This window comes from Podarcis liolepis, assembly GCF_965112155.1.
Source record: "Podarcis liolepis genome assembly, chromosome: 5".
NCBI lineage: Eukaryota > Metazoa > Chordata > Lepidosauria > Squamata > Lacertidae > Podarcis > Podarcis liolepis.
The window spans coordinates 50,486,773-50,505,780 of NC_139556.1; the positions used below are offsets into that span (position 1 = coordinate 50,486,773).

Genomic DNA, 19,008 nt, shown 5'->3' on the forward strand with positions numbered 1-19,008 from the left:
ACTCATGTGACTAGTTTTTGCCTGTTAGAGGCCCTCTGCGAGTTGGTCTTAAAGCTACAGCAATATATACTGAATAATCTAAAATAAAAAAATTCTAGGCACATTTGCAGTCAAGGGGGTGGGGATGTTCTGTTGCCTGGAGGTAGTCCTATAAATGGAAAATGAGCGGGTTGGATATTTGACCCGTTTGCTGAATTTTGCTTGAGGAAGTGAGCACACTGGGGAAAAAACAATCCATGGAAGTCTTATCAGAGAGAGAAAAAGTCATTAATGTGAAACGCCTTGAGCTGTTCTTTTGCCCCTCAGAAATGCATTGCTGGCAAACACCCATGTGGCTTCTTGGTTTTTCTAAACTGAAATTAAAGAGTTCTTACCTAGCAAGAGGTGAATAGGGAGGAGATGAGGCTCCAAGGCGTGAGCACCATTTGAAACAGCAATAAGTCCTGGGATGGGGGGGGGGGACACTGAAGGGTTTGCTAGAAATGGACTGGTATAATATGAAATTCCACCGATTGCTAAAAATCATGTGATATGATGACCCCAAACAGGAAGCAAGCTGGACCAATTCACACAAACATCAGGGTGTGCAACACAGCAATTATTATAACTACTACTTTGGGGGGGGATAATTAAGAGCAGATGCCTAGACTCCAGGTCTGTCCATAAGCAGAGCATGCGCTTTCTGAACATCACCACTTAATCCACATCAAGGCAGCTTACAGTGATGTTTGAAACAGCAGCTGATGTTTTGCAGGGTGCTGCTCACAGGCAGAAGCGGCGATGTCAGGACAGATGTGACAGTTACGTCAGCGCTGAGCAGTGACACAAGTGTGCTACAGAGGTTGGGTGGCATTCAGAGCTGCACACCCAAAAGCTCTCAAAACCTAGGTTCGCTTTCCTCCCCAGTACACCATTGCTGCAATTAACTTTTTTTTTTGCCTGATCAGAATTAAGGGGCTGCATTCAATGTTGTGTGAGCAGATTCCCGCTGGTGCAATGGAACTTCCCTTTCCTCTGCTCCACCTGAAGCGCCGCCACAAACTTTTCTAGGTTTGTGCATCCCTCAACCCTCCAAAGTAGATTTGGCAAGGGGAGAGATGATCACGTTCTTTTGCACAAGCGGCATCTGTTCTGCTTGTGCACAGACATGGTTGCCTACAACCCACCATTACCACTGACGTAACCAACAGTACATTTCTGTGTGTTCGCAAGAAACACGAAAGAAAGGCAACCCTTTGATTAATATGGCTGTAATGTTCTCCCCTCTCTCTACAACCCTCGAGAGAAACAAAGAATTTATGCACTCCTCAGCTGCCGTACCAGTTGAAAGCATAAGGTAATTTCCCCTTCCTAAGAGTAGGTCCTTCCTTTGTCACCCTATCATTGTTTTGAAAAACAAAGGGAACAATTTTACTGAACAAACTACTTGTTTCTTCCCCCCTTGCCCTCTTTCTTCTGGGTAGATTCCAACGATACACTCGTCCTGCTCACCTCCTGCAAACCTTTCCATTATTATGTGCATTTCCTGAAGAGAAGGATAACAAACAGGAATTCAGATCATAAAGCTGCTGCAGTTGTTATTCTTCAGAATCTGTAAAGTACATTAATGGCAATAACAGTGCACATTAGCCCCGCTATTCAGCAATGTTTTTAGTACCCAGCTGAGTCCAAATATAAGCCCTAATGGCACATAGAGCGTCTTAACAGCAATTTCCAATCAATTTGCTTTTGTATAGCATCTTTCAGACAATGGATCACAAGCAGTTATGCTGGGGAAGAGAGAGAGGAGATAATGAGCTAATGATTTAGGTGAACCAGGGATGGTAGCTTTCACCCAGACGGGCTAGCGGGGGTGGTGTGCGGAGGCAGCACACAGTGGCATTGCGGGACGGACGCAGGCATTTCTGCTGGTCTATTACAGCCAAGGGGAAATGGAGAGAAGAAAGGGGAAATGGCAGTGCAGCCAGTTCAGCTATAACCGTATTCAACTCTCTCCCACGGTCCCCCAGATTTGATTCCACAACAGAAGCTAAATCTGAAACCCAAAGTGGATTTGCTGAAACGGTGAGAATACAAAAGCAGGAAAAGGATGCTTTTGACATTTTCTACCTTGAATTCCCAGCGTCACCCTCTCACAGGCCTGTACGCAAGCCAAGCTTCTTGAGTAAGTCTACACTGTGGGTGAATGCACAGCATTCCTTCCAGTGGTGCTCTTGTTCTGCCTGGTTTGGGCAATAATAAACTGAGCTACGAGAAGCTTTTTATCTGCATACGTAGCCCCTTTGCTCCTCCATTTATGAAGCACAAGATCCAACCATTAAGCCTCTGTTTCCCACTTTTCTTCCAAAGTGGACATATATCCCCATTTTGTCTGATCACAGACATCAGAACAAGCCAGGATTCAATAAATAATAAAACAGTAGTGAGCCTACTATGTTTGATGCGGCAGCCACATTTCTAGGCAGTGACACCAACTCTGGGGGAGCAAAGATCCCTTGGCCCCCTCAATATTTGTTGGCAGGGGCCCCGGGGCCCCTCAATCTTGAAGGGGCCTGGCATGCAGCTTCAGTAGCCAGCTCTCCAGAGTGCTCAGCCTCCTCCAGACGGTGTGCGTCGCATGCATGACGTCACACACATGCCGGGCCCCCTGTCAATCTTGGGGGCAAACTGGCACCTTTGTTCTGGGTGGGGCATTTTTGAGGGGGAGGTGCACAGTGCCAGCCGATCCTCCCTTCTCACTGAGGGGAAAGGGTGTGAGGGCGGGTGGAATGGAAACACAGCAATCTTCTTCATTTCTCCTCTATGCCGTGAGTGTTAACTTACACAATGGACTCCGTAAAGGTCAAGTGAACAGGAAATTGAGTATCAGCATGGCTTTGATGCTGGATTAGGTATCTCGGTTTTAGATTCCAGCAGAAAAACAGACTTGTACAAGCTACAAGTTTAGGGAAGGGCAGAGAGAAAGTACTTTCAGGTGTGTTTGTTGTGTTTCTGACCTTTAGATTTTCTTTCCTGACGGACAATCAAGGGGGAAATGTTTAACTCATTGCTATATAAAGGGCTAAGTAAGTGGTTGGAAACTAATTATGGTAAGCAATTGGATTTTTTTTAACCAGTTCCTGGGTTGATTTTTATGCCTAGAGATCTTGAAAAGACCTCATGCTGAGCTGTACACATTGGGTAAGTTAGAAATTAGGCCTGAGTTACACTGGACACTCAGACAGCTAGCCATAGTAAAGTAAGTGCTTTAAAAGAGTAAAGGATAACTTAGGGTAGCTATTTTCCCCAAAGCATTTTATTTCACCCTTTAGCAATAAGTACCCAATTCTGCTCTATTCACCGTTAACTGCAGAATAAACAAACTCCGCAGAATAAGCAAACAAACATGCTTTTTTATTTATGCTAGCTGGGCAGAGAACACAACTGAAATGGAAACTGAAAAACAGAGCCTAAATCTACCTCATAACATAAAGGTCTAATATTTAACTCTTCAAGAGTTATGCCACCATACAGACTCCCCCCCCCCCAGCCTACTGAAGCAATTATAGGGTGATTGTAATACAGTCACACCTCATGTTACATTTGCTTCATGTTACGTTCTTTCAGGTTAGGTCCCGTGGTGACCCGGAAGTACCGGAAAGGGTTACTTCCGGGTTTCGCCACTCACGCATGTGCAGAAGCGCAAAATGACATCACGTGCATGCACAGAAGTGGCAAATCGCAACCCGCGCGTGCGCAGATGTGCCGCTGCGGGTTGCGCTCTTTTCATGTTGTGAACGGCCCTCCAGAATGGATCCCGTTCGTAACCAGTGGTACCACTGTAATGAAAAATCCATCTTCAATCAGGAAAAGTCTTGAGTAAACAGACTTTTGGGCGTGGGGCACTTCCTGATAAGCCTTTTGTTGTGCACTTGCCCTGTCTTATTTACTGAATTTTTCAGAGGGTCCTATTTTGCAATTCCTCCTTATTAAAACAAATTGTCGTTCTTTAAATGGAGGCCACCATTTAAACATGGACATCTACCATGTCACAAGTCAGAAAGACAAATCGTCTCTCTCTCTCTCTCTCTCTCTCTCTCTCTCTCTCTCTCACACACACACACACACACACACACACACACACACACACACACATGTACGTCCTGGTGGGTGGGTATGTGCCATTTGCCCCATCCTGGCTACAAAGTTATTTCAAACCACAGTTTAATAACCTGACTGATCCCAAGCTGGCAACCACACTTTCCCAGCTTGGACAAAAGAGGGAAATGTGATTAATTAGAGGCTTCCTGGCTTCTGCAAAGGAAGGGGTGAATGGGTGCATGCGTGGGTGAAACAGAACATTTGTATTTTGGATAATCAATATGAGACATGACCATCCGAATGCGGCTTGTCTCCCTCAGTACTTGCTGCACATTTGCTTTTTAATGTTGTTCATGTTTCCTCAAGTGTGCTCCAAAATTTCTTTTTCTGACAAGAGTCCTTGGACCTCAAGGCCAAGCCAAAACAACAGAGGCTGAAATTCTATACCCACTTACCTGGGAGCATGCCCCCTTGAACTCAAATGGGACTTACTTCTGAGCAGATGTGAATCACTGGGAACATTGTCTGTGGGAGAGATTGTGTTTTCTGCCCTCATCCAATGAGAGTTCTTTTTGTTTTAACTCTCAAAGCAGAACGAACAATTGCAGAGCCCCACCACAATGGAACAATGAAAGCGCAAAAGTGGCCTTTGCACAAAGAATTATTAGAACCCCTCTCTGGAAATCATACAGAGAGAAAGGCTCACTTGAGTATGAGCATCACCTTTTCTGCCAGGATAATGAAAGACGGACAATGAAAAATAGGCAGAAGGGCAACATTCATTTAACAAGTTAACTTCATGGCCTCACTCTTTGTCCCAAAGGAACCCAGGTCTGGTCTGGGCTCACACATGGATTATTACCTCCAAATTATTTGTGAATTAAATCACCCATCTCAGTATTTTGTTGCTTTCCTAAAGGAATGTTTGTTTGTTTGTTTTATTTGCATATAAATTATTTATAGCCCGTTCTTTATGGAATCCCAGAGCAAGGAACAAAGTAATAAAAGAAAGAAAGAACGAGGCATAGAAAAACAATATGAAAAACCCACAAAATCACATAAACAGGTCCAATAAACAATAATTTAACAATTCTGTCATTAGGTAAACAAGCAAAACTACAATAACAACATGTTGAAATTTCCAGTGTAGCCGAATAACTAGGTGAAAACAAACACAAGGTACTGAAACAGATTTAAACAGAATAAACAACCAAACAACCACTGGCTTTAGCAACAGTTCCCATCCTGTTTTTCACTTATGGGAACCCATTCTCTCCTCATCTGTCCCTCTTTCAAAGAAGGTCCCATTCTGTGCCAACTTAACTCACCCTGTGGCTTTTGAGCAACTTAACACCTTTCTCTCCCTGCTTTCCAACCCACCCAGGCTCTCAGTATGAATTGTTGTCCACAAAAAAAATCCCACCTTTTATCCACAGTAGCAATGGGGGGGGGGAACCATCTGCTTTATCTAGACAAAAAAACCACTCCATTTTGATAATGCTATTAGAAGAAACTTGGAGGAATCTCAAGCCCTGAAAAGAGATAGGAAACCCTTTGGAGCCCAAGGGCCACATATCCTTCGAGCCATCTTCTGAGGGCCACATGGCATTGGTGGGCCAGGTGAGAGGAAAAACTGGATGGAACAAACAACATCAATTATTGTACAAACTACTTTTGTACAGTAGGCTACTTTCTCCATATCCCTCTTTTTCCTCCAGTTTGAGTTAGGTTAGAGCCTAATCCGAATTATTTGAACCAATGGTTCTATAGCAGCTGCTTAGAAAATGCTGGGACAAGAATTTTTCACTACTACGGCTATTACAAGGATATGAGCTTCCAAAATTTGTCTGAGAGCACTCACTTCTTTAAATTATTGGGTACAGTTTTCCAAAGCTTGTTATATTTGGATCAGATGGTGTATTTCTGAAATACAGTTTCTTTGCTTTCTGCCAAGTGTATGGTAGTGTGAGGGGGACAAAACGAGACTTGTGAGGTTAACTTTTATTTTGCAGTGAACTTTCTCTCCAAAGCAACTTCTGCTACACACAGCAGCTGGGCTACAGTTTAAGATGACAGCACTGAAGCTATTAATACGTGGGAGCAGATCTGAACCAAATATTTGCTATGAACTTAGAAATCAGCCATCTTTCAAAAAGATGTGTCATGTTGAAAATTCACACACAAAGCTCTTCTTACAGTAATGTTCCAAGTTAAAGTTTGTTACTTACAGAGGAAAACAAAGAACAGTTTTTTAGCATCTCTATGAAGAAGCCCATAGAAACTGCATTTTATTTTATTTTTTGCTTTCACAGATGTGGCAAACACAACTAAGAATGTTGGTCCTGAACCGCTAAAAAGATCTGAAATTTGTTTTCTCTTTTTCATATCCAGCATGTCTGACTTTCCTTATGTACATACGTAGGATGACACTAAAATGAGGGGAAATGTAGTGAATTTTCTATTAAGAGCTTTAGACTGCAATCCACACACTTACTGGGAAGTAAACCTCACAGAACTCAGTGGGACTTACTTCTAAGCAAGCACGCGTAGGACCGTGCTGTTTAAAAGTAAAGGTTGAGAAATCTGAGTCTTTAATGCAAGGACGTGAGAACTGTATTTGTGAAAAAGCATTGTTTGGTAATGTGTATGAGAATGATACACCACATTTGCCAGCACTACTTAGTGGTGCTTACCAGCTTTTATTACCTCCAGGATATCACTCAGCATGCAGCACTTGTTTCCAAAGTTCAAGAGAAATCAAACTGAGTGAACTATGGCATCTGAAAAAATGGAAGGAAAGCCTCATTTTTCCTTACAAAACAGTGGCCCTTTCAACTATTAGCCCTCATCAGTTTACAAGCTTCTGGTGTAGAGTTGAATGCCACCTAGGCAAGACAAAAACCTGACCAGGTTTAGAACTGATTCTGAATGGGCAGCAGCAACAGTGGCATCACATTCTCATGTACTTGATATTAACCAGACTAAGTAAGTAAAAACAGGTTCCAAAGAGCTCCCCGAGAGAAAACGTAAACCAATGAAAAATTTATGGTAGGAAAACTGTTGACTAAACAAAACAAAGCAAAAATCTGCCTTTTCTCCTGCCAGAGCATGTTGTATCACTTAAATTTTAAATGGGACACTTTTTAAAAAGCGTAACATGTTGTTCCCAGGGTCAAACGTGTTTCCGCAGTGAAAGAATCTAAGCAATGATGCCGGGGCCCCGTAACTCTTTTTGGAAAAGTAGGATAATTCACATACTCAAGGCTGAGAGCACTTACTGCTTAGTGGCAGATAATCTCGCAGGGAGGCTGAGGGAAGGCGCTGAATGTACAAGAAACCCAATGATGTTTATTCCACCCAGCTGCAACCTAACCAGATCTATGAGTTTCTGTGTCCTGCTAGGGTTGCCATCTAGTGGATACACCACACAGCACATGCAGTCCAATACAAGCATCAAAGATTGACAAATGCTGTCATATTCCAACAAACAACTCCAATTGTTCGAGCCAACTCAAGTTTAATGACCCCTAATCCAGAGTGAAAGGAAGTTAGTAACCGCTGAATGTGGGGGAAATAAAAGGATTTTGGCCAAGTATCTCCCCACGCAATAATAATAAGAAATTCCCTCAGTATTGAGGGAAAGTAACTGTCAGAATATATGACGACGAGCTCAGCCAGTAGTGCACAAGACTCTTAATCTTAGGGTCATGGACCTGAGTCCCACCTGGAGCGAAAGATCCCTGCATTGCAGGGGGCTGGACTAGATGACCCTCATGGTCCCTTCCAACTCTACAATTCTATGATTCTATGAAGACGGCTTGACCGCCAGTAGGAGGCAACAGTGCTCAATATAACTCTTCATGTGAAGGGAATGTACTTTTGACATAAGCCAGTAGTTCAAAAACAGGAATTACTGTTCTTTAAAGTCAAGTCTGAATACCTGGCTTCCCACTTGTTTTAATGTCAGGCTCTCAGGGTGCATTTACAGGGGCTGTTTCTTGCTGTGTGTTTGCTTTTCGAAAGGCAGGGTATCTTTAACTGTGTTCTCGGAAAACAGAAGATACGTTTAACACCTTCCAATGTGCGTGGTACAGAACACAAGCTGGCTGAATGGAACAACAGTATGGAGACTGCAGGTCAAAACGCCACCAGAAGAGATGATGGAAAACCCTAAATTGTGTGTAGAAACAAGCCCTCTTTACTCTTACCAGAATCCACATGCCTAGAAAACAGGGTTTATTCATTGACAGCCATGACTGCTGTGAAGTCATATACTTGAAATTCATTGGGATCTTCTAATAAATATTAGTCTTGCCACTATGTTTGATTTCCCCAACTCCTTTTTGATGGTCTGTACATGGTGGTTTTTGCAAGAACTGTTGGAGTGGTACACCAGTATTTGTTCAGCCATGAGATTCCATTTGAGACGATGCAATTCCAGAAGGGTTTACCCCGCAATTTTCCTGAATTTAGAGAATTTAGGCCTTGTTCTTTGCATGTTATTTTGACAGGAACTGCTAGACAATAGAACAAGAACCTTGCTTGCAGCTGTCCTGCTGCATTTTTTAGCACTACCTTTTCAGGTGTTTCCTTACCTCTGGGATGAGGTATTTCATCACAATTTCTTTGCCTTTCTCTCCTAGTTTTTCATCCGGAGTAACTTCATATTCTGCCTGGAAAAGAAAATGAGAAAGGATTAGCTGCTGTGTTTTCTAGTTGGGAAATGTTTAGAGCAGGATTGCTGCATTCTAACAACCAAGGGAACAATTGGAAGATTTCCAAACACAGTCTGATAATGTTAGAGATTAACATTTTGTTAGGTTATTAAACAAATGTTTCATGCAAATACACACTCTCCCCTCTCCCTCCTCTCTCTCTCTCTCTCTCTCTCTCTCTCTCTCACACACACACAAATTGAAGGACAAGGCATTGCCCTCTACATACATCAAGATACTCCAGGAATATTATAATACAGGATAGTTTCAAATGTTTGTGGGTTCTTCTTCCATTCAGCGTAGGCCTTTGTGAGAATAGCTGGCCAAAAGGCTGAGCTTACATTTGAAAGGGATCTCCTCAGTCAATACCATTTGTCTAGCTTGTGCAACAAAAATTCTTCAGAAGACACGTTTGATGAATAGCCAAAGACTGGTGGACCTCTCATTATTAAAGATGCACATTTATTTTTTAAGTGGGTTCCTTTGACCTAAGGAATGTTTTACCTGCTTTATCTAGGCTGTAGAAATTATCTTTGTGTTATTTTCACATTTCTGCATGCCTTCACCTTGCACCTGGCCTATTCTGGACACAGTTTCAGACAGCTTGACATTTCTGGTTTCCATTTTAAAAGGGCAGAGCTGAATTTTGGCAGTCAGCAAAGCTGTCATAGTTGTGTCTATTGTTTTGTCTGTCACCTAGACAACAACTGGATAGTACTGGTCAGATTACCTTGGAGAGGTGCCAGGCAGAAATCCTGTCCTTCCCGAAACACAGTTGTTACCTGGCAAAGGTGTGCTTACCTAGCTTTGGTGAACATTGTGGTGAAGGATCTGCCCAGCCTGCATTGGCCTCCTATCCTGGAACAGACCCCAACTATAAAAACAAGACATGCATCTCCCATATCAGATGCCTTCTACATCGTGTGAATGATCACACAAAACATAGAAAATTTCAGGTAAGAAAATGTTGAGAAAATTGAATAAAGTGCTGTCTGAATACAGTCCAACTCTTCTCTGAGTGACTCTGCCCAATGGGTAAGTCAACCCATTCATGAGGATTACTAATTGACTGTAGCATCTTTTGCAGAATCCCCAGGGCCTCACTTCCCTTTCTTCTCAATTTATTGTTTGTTAATACTGATGTGCGTTTTGAGGCATGCCCCCCTCCCCAATTGTCTCACACAGAAGGTTTGCAGGAAATGACCCCCATCAGAGAGACAGAACACATGCCTTACATGCAAGGTTCAAGTTCTGTCTCTGACATCTTCATGTAAGAGCTGAGAAAGACTCGTATCCGACATCCCGAGAGTCCCGTTGTCAGTCAGTGTAGACAGCACTGAACCAAATGGACTCATGGTTTGACTCTCTTTAATGGTAGCTTCTTATGCCCCCGTGGTGAACTGAATGTTGCACAGGAGCATTGCAGTGCTTTCAGAAATGAACCAGAAATTATTATGTCCAAAAAGGAAGTGGATCCACTCTACCGCCACTTGCCCAACCCCTTTACATATGACCATTTCGCATGGGGGTTCTGGTCCCGGCCATCGGCAGAGTGTGCCCTGGCCCATTCTGCCCCGCCCTTGTTCTTCCCTTTTCCGGGTCCAAAAGGACCTGCACATTAGCAATCGTCTGTCATTTGGATGCTCCTACAATGATCACAGTGTGTACATCCAAACGTGAAAATTTTACATTAATTACGTCATTGCTTTTGGCCAGATTCTGTCATGGCAGGGCCAATATCACATGACTAATGTTTGCTTTGGCCTGCACAGTGTCCTTATTGAAGTAATACCATCTTCAACTCAGAGCATGAAAACTGACCCCTTCTCTGATGTGGCAAATTCTGTGGTATTCCCACAAGCATTTTCAACCCGAGGACAGCGAGACAGTATGCACTTATTGTGTCGCTCAGAAGGGCTTGTGGGATATGAGCAGGGACTCAGCGGCTGCTATTTGACTATCTCAGGATGCTTTAAGAGTACAGCAATGCAATTGGATTCGTGTCGTTAAACGGCAACTGTGAAATAAACTTTTAAGATAACAATACTTCAGATGAGAAATCCGTGGACTGTGAAAAAGCATGACTGCAGCTCTTCCAATACCCTGACTGTACAGGGATGAACTAATTATATGCTCATAAAACAGAATACAAAGGGGTTTGCAGAACCCTTTCATCCAATTTCCTGTCCATTTAGATACTATCTGACTACAGGTCATTTTGCCTCTTGAAACCATGAACAGCCAAGAATGTTTATAGCATCTTAACAACATTTCTTCCCCACCACCCTTCTGTACCTATTCTGAAGAATAAAGTCGCACAGATAAAAAGAGCTATGTTTAAAAGGTTAGGAGACCTGAAGTCTTATCTCGGTTGTCATAATTTACGATCACGGCAAAGGGAAGATGGGAGGCTTCAGTAAGATTAAAGAATTATTGAGATACAAAGCAGCATTTCTAACAGGAAGGCATTTGCATTTCAGCTTCTATGCCTTGTACAGCTGTACAAAGACCCCAAAAGTACTGAACGGCAAAACCGTTCAAAATGCAATCATGTCCTGAACCCACACAATTCACAAGCTAATAATACTGGCCCAGCTTCTCCCCTCACTACCTTTCAAGCCCTGTGTTTATCACTATAAAATCGGATAATCTCATACAGGATTTGGCTTACAAATCACTAAAACAATTTTCACATTAATTGCATTTACATCCCAAGTGGACAAATCTGTTTGTATCATGTTCCGAGATTGTATATCTGGCAGCATGCCCATGGCTTCTCAGCTGATTAACCAATGCTGGCGCTTTCGGAAAGCTAAGAGGAAGAGGCATGCATAAAAGGTTAGCTGGGATCCAAGGGACATCATGTGACTGAGAGGCTGTAAAGCATCCTAATAGTATTTCTCCCACACCCTGAAAAGCTGCCCCCCAAATTGAAAGACTTTTCGGATCAGCAATCCATCTGGTGCAGGGAGTACTAATGGAAATGAATGTTCGTGCAGGTAGAAACGTCCTACATGGGTTTCATTGGACCCCGATTTCTGTGCTTAGGGAAATGGGAATATGTCATCCATTAGGAGCTGGAATGCAGAAAAGCTCAGCAAGGCTTTCTAAATGCAAAGGCACGAGCAATCCCAGAGGGTGAGACACTCCATTGCAACTTCTCTTTAGATCAGTGGTCAACCCTTCCTTGGTTGAGAAACACAATAGCACAGTGCCCTTGTTTGCACATCAAACAGTAGCCTTGTTTGCATAAGCATATGGCTCTCGGACAGGAACTCATAGTCATTTTTCACCTCGCTGGTCTTTGGTACTCTTGTGCCACACTGAGCTAAACCAAGGTTTGGCTTAACATGTCTTCGAAATTGGGCCTGTGGTTAAGCTTTCTCCTTGATAACCACAGGCTGTAGGCTTCCATTTCTCTTCCATTTCTTTACTAAAGTTCTGTTTAAGTACCTTGGTTATTTTTCTAGTCTTGTGCAAATTATATGAACCACCTGCGTTTTCTTTATGTACTCTTCTCCATCTAGTATAAATGTTTTCCCCTTTCCTTTATTTTTTAAATTTATTTAAAAATGACTGAAGCCACAGCCAGAAACATGTTCATTCTGTTTCTGAACAATGCCAAGCTTTGTGTTTTTAAACACTATGTGTATATATATATGTGTGTGTGTGTGTGTGCGCGCTTAATTTAACAAAATGTATTTACTGCTTGGGTTTAAGAAAACATCTAAGTGGTTTGCAAAAATAGTGATGACTGATCATAAAAGTAACAGGAGAATTAAAACCAGTATGCTGATTAGGATCCTTAACATGAAAGTAATACAAAACTATATCTGCACAGTAGCTGATACAAGTAGGCCTCATGCCCTTTGCATATGTGGCAGCAACATCAAAAATGAGCGACTGAGTTCACACGTCACAGTAAACTATGGTTTACTATGAGTATAGGAGAACGCTTTCACTTCGCTCCACCCCTAGCATAAGTGAGACCAACAAACCACAATCCTGGCTGAGTGTTACATTCAATATGGTTTGCATTTTCTTTTGCTCCAAACAAATGCAACACCAAGATTTGTGGCTTGTGCTAGGGAAGTAGCAAAGCAGGAGTGATCTCTGCACTCACATGCAAACTGTGACGTTTTAAATTTGTTTTCACTACAACATTGCATTTCTAGGTTTTCTAGTTTATATGAAAGTGTGGCACACAAAAATTTAAATGAAAGTAAATAAATAGACTGCGCTAATGGAGACAATCCACACAATATTTTATAAGCTGCCTTAAAGAGACTCTTGCAAGAGAACCAGAACATGTGGACCAGTTCTCAGACTTCTATCAGAGGAGGTAAGATTTTGATGATGATGATGATGATGATGATGATGATTTTGTTATTTATACCCCAGTCATCCAGCTGGGTTTCCCCAACCACTCTGGGCAGCTTATAGCGTATCTAAAAACATAATAAGAACATCAAGTGTTGAACCTCCCAATATAGGGCTGCCTTCAGGTGTCTTCTAAAAGTTGTGTAATTCTTTATCTTGTTGACAACTGAAGGGAGTGTGTTCCACAGGGAGGGCGCCACTGCCAAAAAGGCCCTCTGTCTGGTTCCCTGCAACTTCACTTCTCGCAGTGAGGGAACCAGCAGAAGACCCTCAGAGGAGGACCTCAGGCAGCGTGATGGGGTGGAGATGCTCCTTCAGATATACAGAGCCATGGCCATTTAGGGCTTTAAAGGTCAGCACCAACACTTTGAATTGTGCTCAGAAACGTAGCCAAACCTTTATTTTACAATTAATTCCTTTGTATTTTGAAAGTTAAACCACAGGTATTAAAAGAAAGATATAACTGGGATAAGATGCTGCTATAACTTACCCTTCCCCCATTTTCACCACCATTCTCACAGGTGGCAAAAATGAGGAGCCCATAAAAAAAAATCTGAAAGTTTTGAACCCTCCATTATCATTGGTAGCCAACAATGAAGGAGGTTTTTTCTTCTTCTAAGTATTTTGAAAAGAGATTTAGTAGTCCTAAGAGAACTAGCTATGGAGCTCTACTTTGAAGCTCTTAAGCCTAATTAAATTTGAGCTCAGCTTAAACTACTAATTTTATTTTTGCCGATTTCATTTTCATTCAAGCATAAAGGCTGAAGTGTGATTGGAGATTAAGTTCTTGGATTGCAATCCTGCTTACCAGGAAGTAAATCCTGCTAAACTCTGTGAGACTTTCCTTCTGAATAAACATTCTTAACGTGTTTTCAAGACTTGACCGTAAACTGCCCAGAGAGCTCAAGCTGACAGGGGTATACATTTAAAATGTAAAATAAAAAAAAAATAAAGGTTGGGTTGTAAACTGAGCTAAAAAGGTTAAAGATGACTCGTAAAGCCAATTAAAAATACACACATGGTACTTCTTACCTCAGCACACTAAAAAAAATCCTTACTAAAACAAGATCTAAATACACAGCTTTTAAAGCTAATAAATGGCATGCAGGTAAACACAGAGTAGATGAGTGTGAGGCCTATGAACAGATAACATGGGTGGAGTTGATCAAGGCCCAAAAGATAATGCGATATGAGCTCAAAAAGATAGAAGAAATTCTATAGCACAAAAGTGATAGGCCTGTGGTTTCCTGCATTGACCACAGTTTGCGCAGACATAAAACCAGAAAACAGTTTTTATTCTGTTCACCTAAAATGCACAGCTGCAGTATGTTTGCAGAAGTTCCCTGCCAACAAGCGATACCATCCATACTTGGTATCATATTCCCATATGCCATGAGACAACCCAAACTACAGCAGGGCCAAAATCATAAATATTCAGTATATGGTGGATCATTAAGCATATACAAACTATTCTCATGTTTAATGATCTAAAATCATGATTTTATATCATGTTCTTTTGCTGTGCTTAACTGTATATTGTACATGGCTTAGGGTTATTTTTTAGTGTCACGCAGTCTAGAAATTTTCTAAATAAATGGAAAACATCTACCCATTTCACAGATAAACAACAACTAGGGTTGAGCTGAAATTCTCCCTCCCCTCTCCTCAGCCCAGTCTCAGTTTCACCATCCCATTTGCAGAGAACTGGTTGGGCAATTTTGGAGACTGGCAGCGGAAACTGGCAGCAAATCTGTGATTGGCAGCCCTTCCCCCTCAGCTATTTTGTTCGTGGACACTAATCAGGAAAAAAATAGTGGTCTTAAAATGTTAAGGAAGGGAGGAAGGACGGAAGGAGGGAGCTTGCTGGGTCTATCCAGTGCTTTCCCCCTCTTTAAATGTTTAGGGGTGCTATCATTTTGACTCAAGAAAACCACCATTTTTTAGTTCAAATCGGAGGGGAAATACAGTAAATCGACAAAAGTACAAAGATCCACAAAATGTTTGGGGTATGCATACTCCGTGTACCTCCAGAAAAAAGCACTGGATGTATCCAACTTTGTGGGTATCCTGTATCAAGAACTGGGTGTTACAGATGCCTGCTGGACAGCAATAGCCCTTAACCAGGTTTCCTCAACCTCGGCCCTCCAGATGTTTTGAGACTACAATTCCCATCATCCCTGACCACTGGTCCTGCTAGCTAGGGATCATGGGAGTTGTAGGCCAACAACATCTGGAGGGTCGAGGTTGAGGAAGCTTGCCCTTAACCATCAAGGAAGAGTAGCATCTTCTCTGGATTCCTGCATCACTAAGATGAGAGAGCCAAGGACGATAAAGTCCAACCTAGCTGAGAACTTTGGTGGAAAACTGAAAGGCTCCCCTTAAAATGCTAACAGTTCTTCCACTTTTGGAGGGAAAGGGGGAAGTGACTGTCAGTTGCAAGTGATTAGGCAGCCCTGGGAACAGCAAGGATGAACAGGTCAAGTTGCAAGGCTTGGCCTCCAGACAAGGTCAACTGACCATAACTCTTATCTTAGGCTTCTAGAGTGCAAAATGGGCAAAAGGTTTAATTCAGCAATTGCCATTTAAGATTTGTGTGTCAACTGTTCAGCCAACCTCCCAAAAGTAGATTGGAGGGGGGAAAGCACTGCCTGGTTTTCTAATCTGAGTAGGGGATTTAAATAACAAAAATTAGATTTTCTATCGAAGAGCTTTCTCCTAAAGCCAATTCAAATCACATCAGTGACGGCAGCCGCAAGAGGACACTGTTCATTGCTATGTAGCAGAAATCATTGCTGACTTTTAGGTAAGAACAATTGGAGGGGGTCTTTTAAATTGGGTCTGAAGGTGATTCCCCCACTCCCCCACCCAGAAAAAGGATAACTAAAAAGTAGGTCAGAGTCAATGGTCCAGAAATCAAATTACTGCTGACTGAGGCGTTGTCTGAATTGTCTCTAAAGGACTGCTCATGGCTTCTGTTCCACGACATTTATGCTGCAGCCCAATGTTCACTCACCTGGAAGTAAGCCCCAATGAACATAATGGGACTTGCTTCTGGGCAAATATGTATAGGATTATACTGCCAGAGTAAAAACCTACCATGCCACTTAGGGGCAAAAGAAAATCCACTTACCATTGGTTTTTCTTTCAATTTCCTAAAGTGTTAAAGATGATTATGTTCCTTCATTGAGGTGCTTTAAGCACTGCTCTTTGCAATCAGGGTAAGAAAGAGGACACAATCCACAGGAAACCCTCCTGCCCATTCTTGCCAATGGAAAACAGCACAGGAGAATTCCCTAGCAAATCGTGTCCATGTTTTGCAACAGTCGTCCTTGAGGAAACTCAGCTTTAGAGGGAGGACTGTAGCTCAGTGGTAAGAGCATCTGTTTTGCATGCAGAAGATTCCCGGTTTGATTGTTGATAGTTATTATGAAAAAGAACATTGCTAACCACCAGGACTCAAGGTGGGGAGACTTCAGTCTACTTTTTAGTCTTAAAAAGGGGGGCAGGGAGAGATAGGAAGCTCCTTCATAGTTTTGCTTTAAAGGTATTTTAAATAAAATCTGACGAAATTCGAAAGTCCAAATTGTATGATCTGGTTTTATTGACTTTGCGGACTTTTCTTTTCCTATTTGTCTTCATATTGTGTGTGTAGCAGGGCAGAAGTCATAGATGAATCAGGCAGACAAGAGTGGAGAGAGATCTTCTCACAGTCAAGACGCAAGACACAGTCTTGACACAAAAAACTTGAGGCTGAGGACAGGATAGCACCCTTGAATTATCTTGGGGAAAGTGAGGAGAATTCACTTCAGTGAAAAGGTACTTTGCACATGTTCAGAGGCACTTTTCTTTGGCTATTATTAAGCTTTGCTTTCTTTTGGGGAATGGAAATCAGCACGTACATAAAGAGGTATGTTTTTAACCTGAGGTGCCGGAATGGCTAGCGATGCAACTCTAAACTATACTGCAAGAATCAGACAACAACAGCCTAGACTGGCAAGGATGAGTGCAGAAAACAAAGGATGTAGGGGGAAGAGCATGACTGCAGAAAAAAGATTTGATATATTTGTTTGGGCCAGTGGTGGCTTTTAACTTATAAGCACAGCTGTTTCATTTTTTTACCACCCCCTCGGACCCTTTTATAATGGTGTCTCCACATATGTGCCCTCAGGCTAGAAGAGAATTAATGTCACAGCTGCTAGCTCTCCATAGGTGGGAATTTGTTCTAGGCAAAGCTTTATTGCCAGGACCAATTATTGCCTTGAGCTTCAAGACTGGTCCAGTTTTCTCTACGTATAGTTGGAACATCCTGTAAACCCTTTGGAACAGACAACAGAAGCCATATTGCTGTTTCTTTCATAAGGTGCAGAACTGCACCTTAGATTTACAGCACTTCCCGATACACATTGAAAGCCCATGACTACAGAATGCTGGGAGCTGTAGTTTTCCCTTGCAGGGCTACAATTCCCAAGACCTTAACAAACTACAGTTCCCATGGTATTTTTGGATATGTAATGTGCTTTAAATGTAAATAAATCAATTTGGCATCGCCCCATCTTTATAATAAGGAATCACAGTTGCTGAGTAGAATTTCTGAAAGTTTTGAAGATTCACTCAAGCTGCTAGTTCCAGCAGTTATACTGGAAGCTTCTTTTGATGGCTTTACCACTGAGCTGTGACCCCTTCCCTCGGTTAGTGAGGGGATCAGTACCAGATGTGCCAAGCTCTACCAATGGAATACAGTGGTGCCTCGCAAGACGAAATTAATTCGTTCCGCAAGTCTCTTCGTCTTGCGAGTTTTTCGTCTTGCGATGCACGGTTTCCCATAGGAATGCATTGAAAATCAATTAATGCGTCCAGTCTGTCCCCGGACCTCTTCTGAAGGCTGGGGGGGGGGGGACAAGGGCTTTTCTTCCCACCCCCAGCATTTTAAAAAACCCCAGGACAGCAGAGGACTTCTCCGCTGTCCGGGCGATCTTAAAATGCTGGCGGGCGGCATTTTAAAATCGCCCCGGGACAGCGGAGGACTTCTCCGCTGTCCGGGGCGATTTAAAAGCCCCTGGGAAGGCAGGCAGGGGGGACAAAGACTTTTGCCCCCCGCCCGCCTTCAGAAGGTGTTCCCGCCCCGCCGCCCAGCTTCGGAGCAGCGTTCCGAAGCCCGGCGGCGGCGGGAGGAGGCGTTCCCGCCCCACCGCCCGGCTTCGGAGGAGGTCCGAGGACAGTGGGGAAGATGCGCTGCGCTTCCCCACTGTCCCGGATATTTCCCTATGGGCTGTCGTCTTGCGAAGCAAGCCCATAGGGAAATTCGTCTTGCGAAGCGCCTCCAAAACGGAAAACCCTTTCGTTTAGCGGGTTTTCTGTCTTGCGAGGCGTTCGTCTTGCGAGGTACCACTGTAGTTCAATTCACTACGCTGATGCTGAGAAGTTTCTAGAAAAAAATATGACATCCATATAGCCACAAATGAGGTCCTTGTTCAAGTCAGGATAGAGATTCCAGGAGAATATTCAGCAAATCGAACAGGTAATAAAATTCAGAGTACCACCTGCCTCCCCACAAACCTGCAATCTAGCCACTGCAAAAGTAACTAAAAGGGAATGATCTCAGGAAATATGCTATGAACATTATTCATGGGTTAGGAAGGAAGGATGGTGTGTATGGCAAACGCAGCAAAACCGAGACATTTTCATATTACGTGTTTTATTTTGGGGCGGGTGGAGGGGATTAATCAAGCTAGGCCACATTGGAAGATGAAAACATTTTATCTGGAAGAATGCAGTCATGCAATTCATCAGAAAGAATATTTTATTTGCATTCATTTTGCTCCATGAATATCCA

General features: G+C 42.7%; 1 protein-coding gene across 3 annotated transcripts in view; it reads right to left on the reverse strand.

Annotated features, from left to right (window-relative positions):
• GRK5 (G protein-coupled receptor kinase 5) overlaps positions 1–19,008 on the reverse strand; it is a 168,313-nt gene that overhangs the window by 63,073 nt on the left and 86,232 nt on the right. For all 3 annotated transcript variants that reach the window (XM_083504964.1, XM_083504963.1, XM_083504965.1), the window contains one exon: positions 8,676–8,753. In XM_083504964.1, coding sequence (XP_083361090.1) covers positions 8,676–8,753 — 78 coding nt within the window. Of the gene's footprint in view, positions 1–8,675; positions 8,754–19,008 lie in introns of those variants that run through there.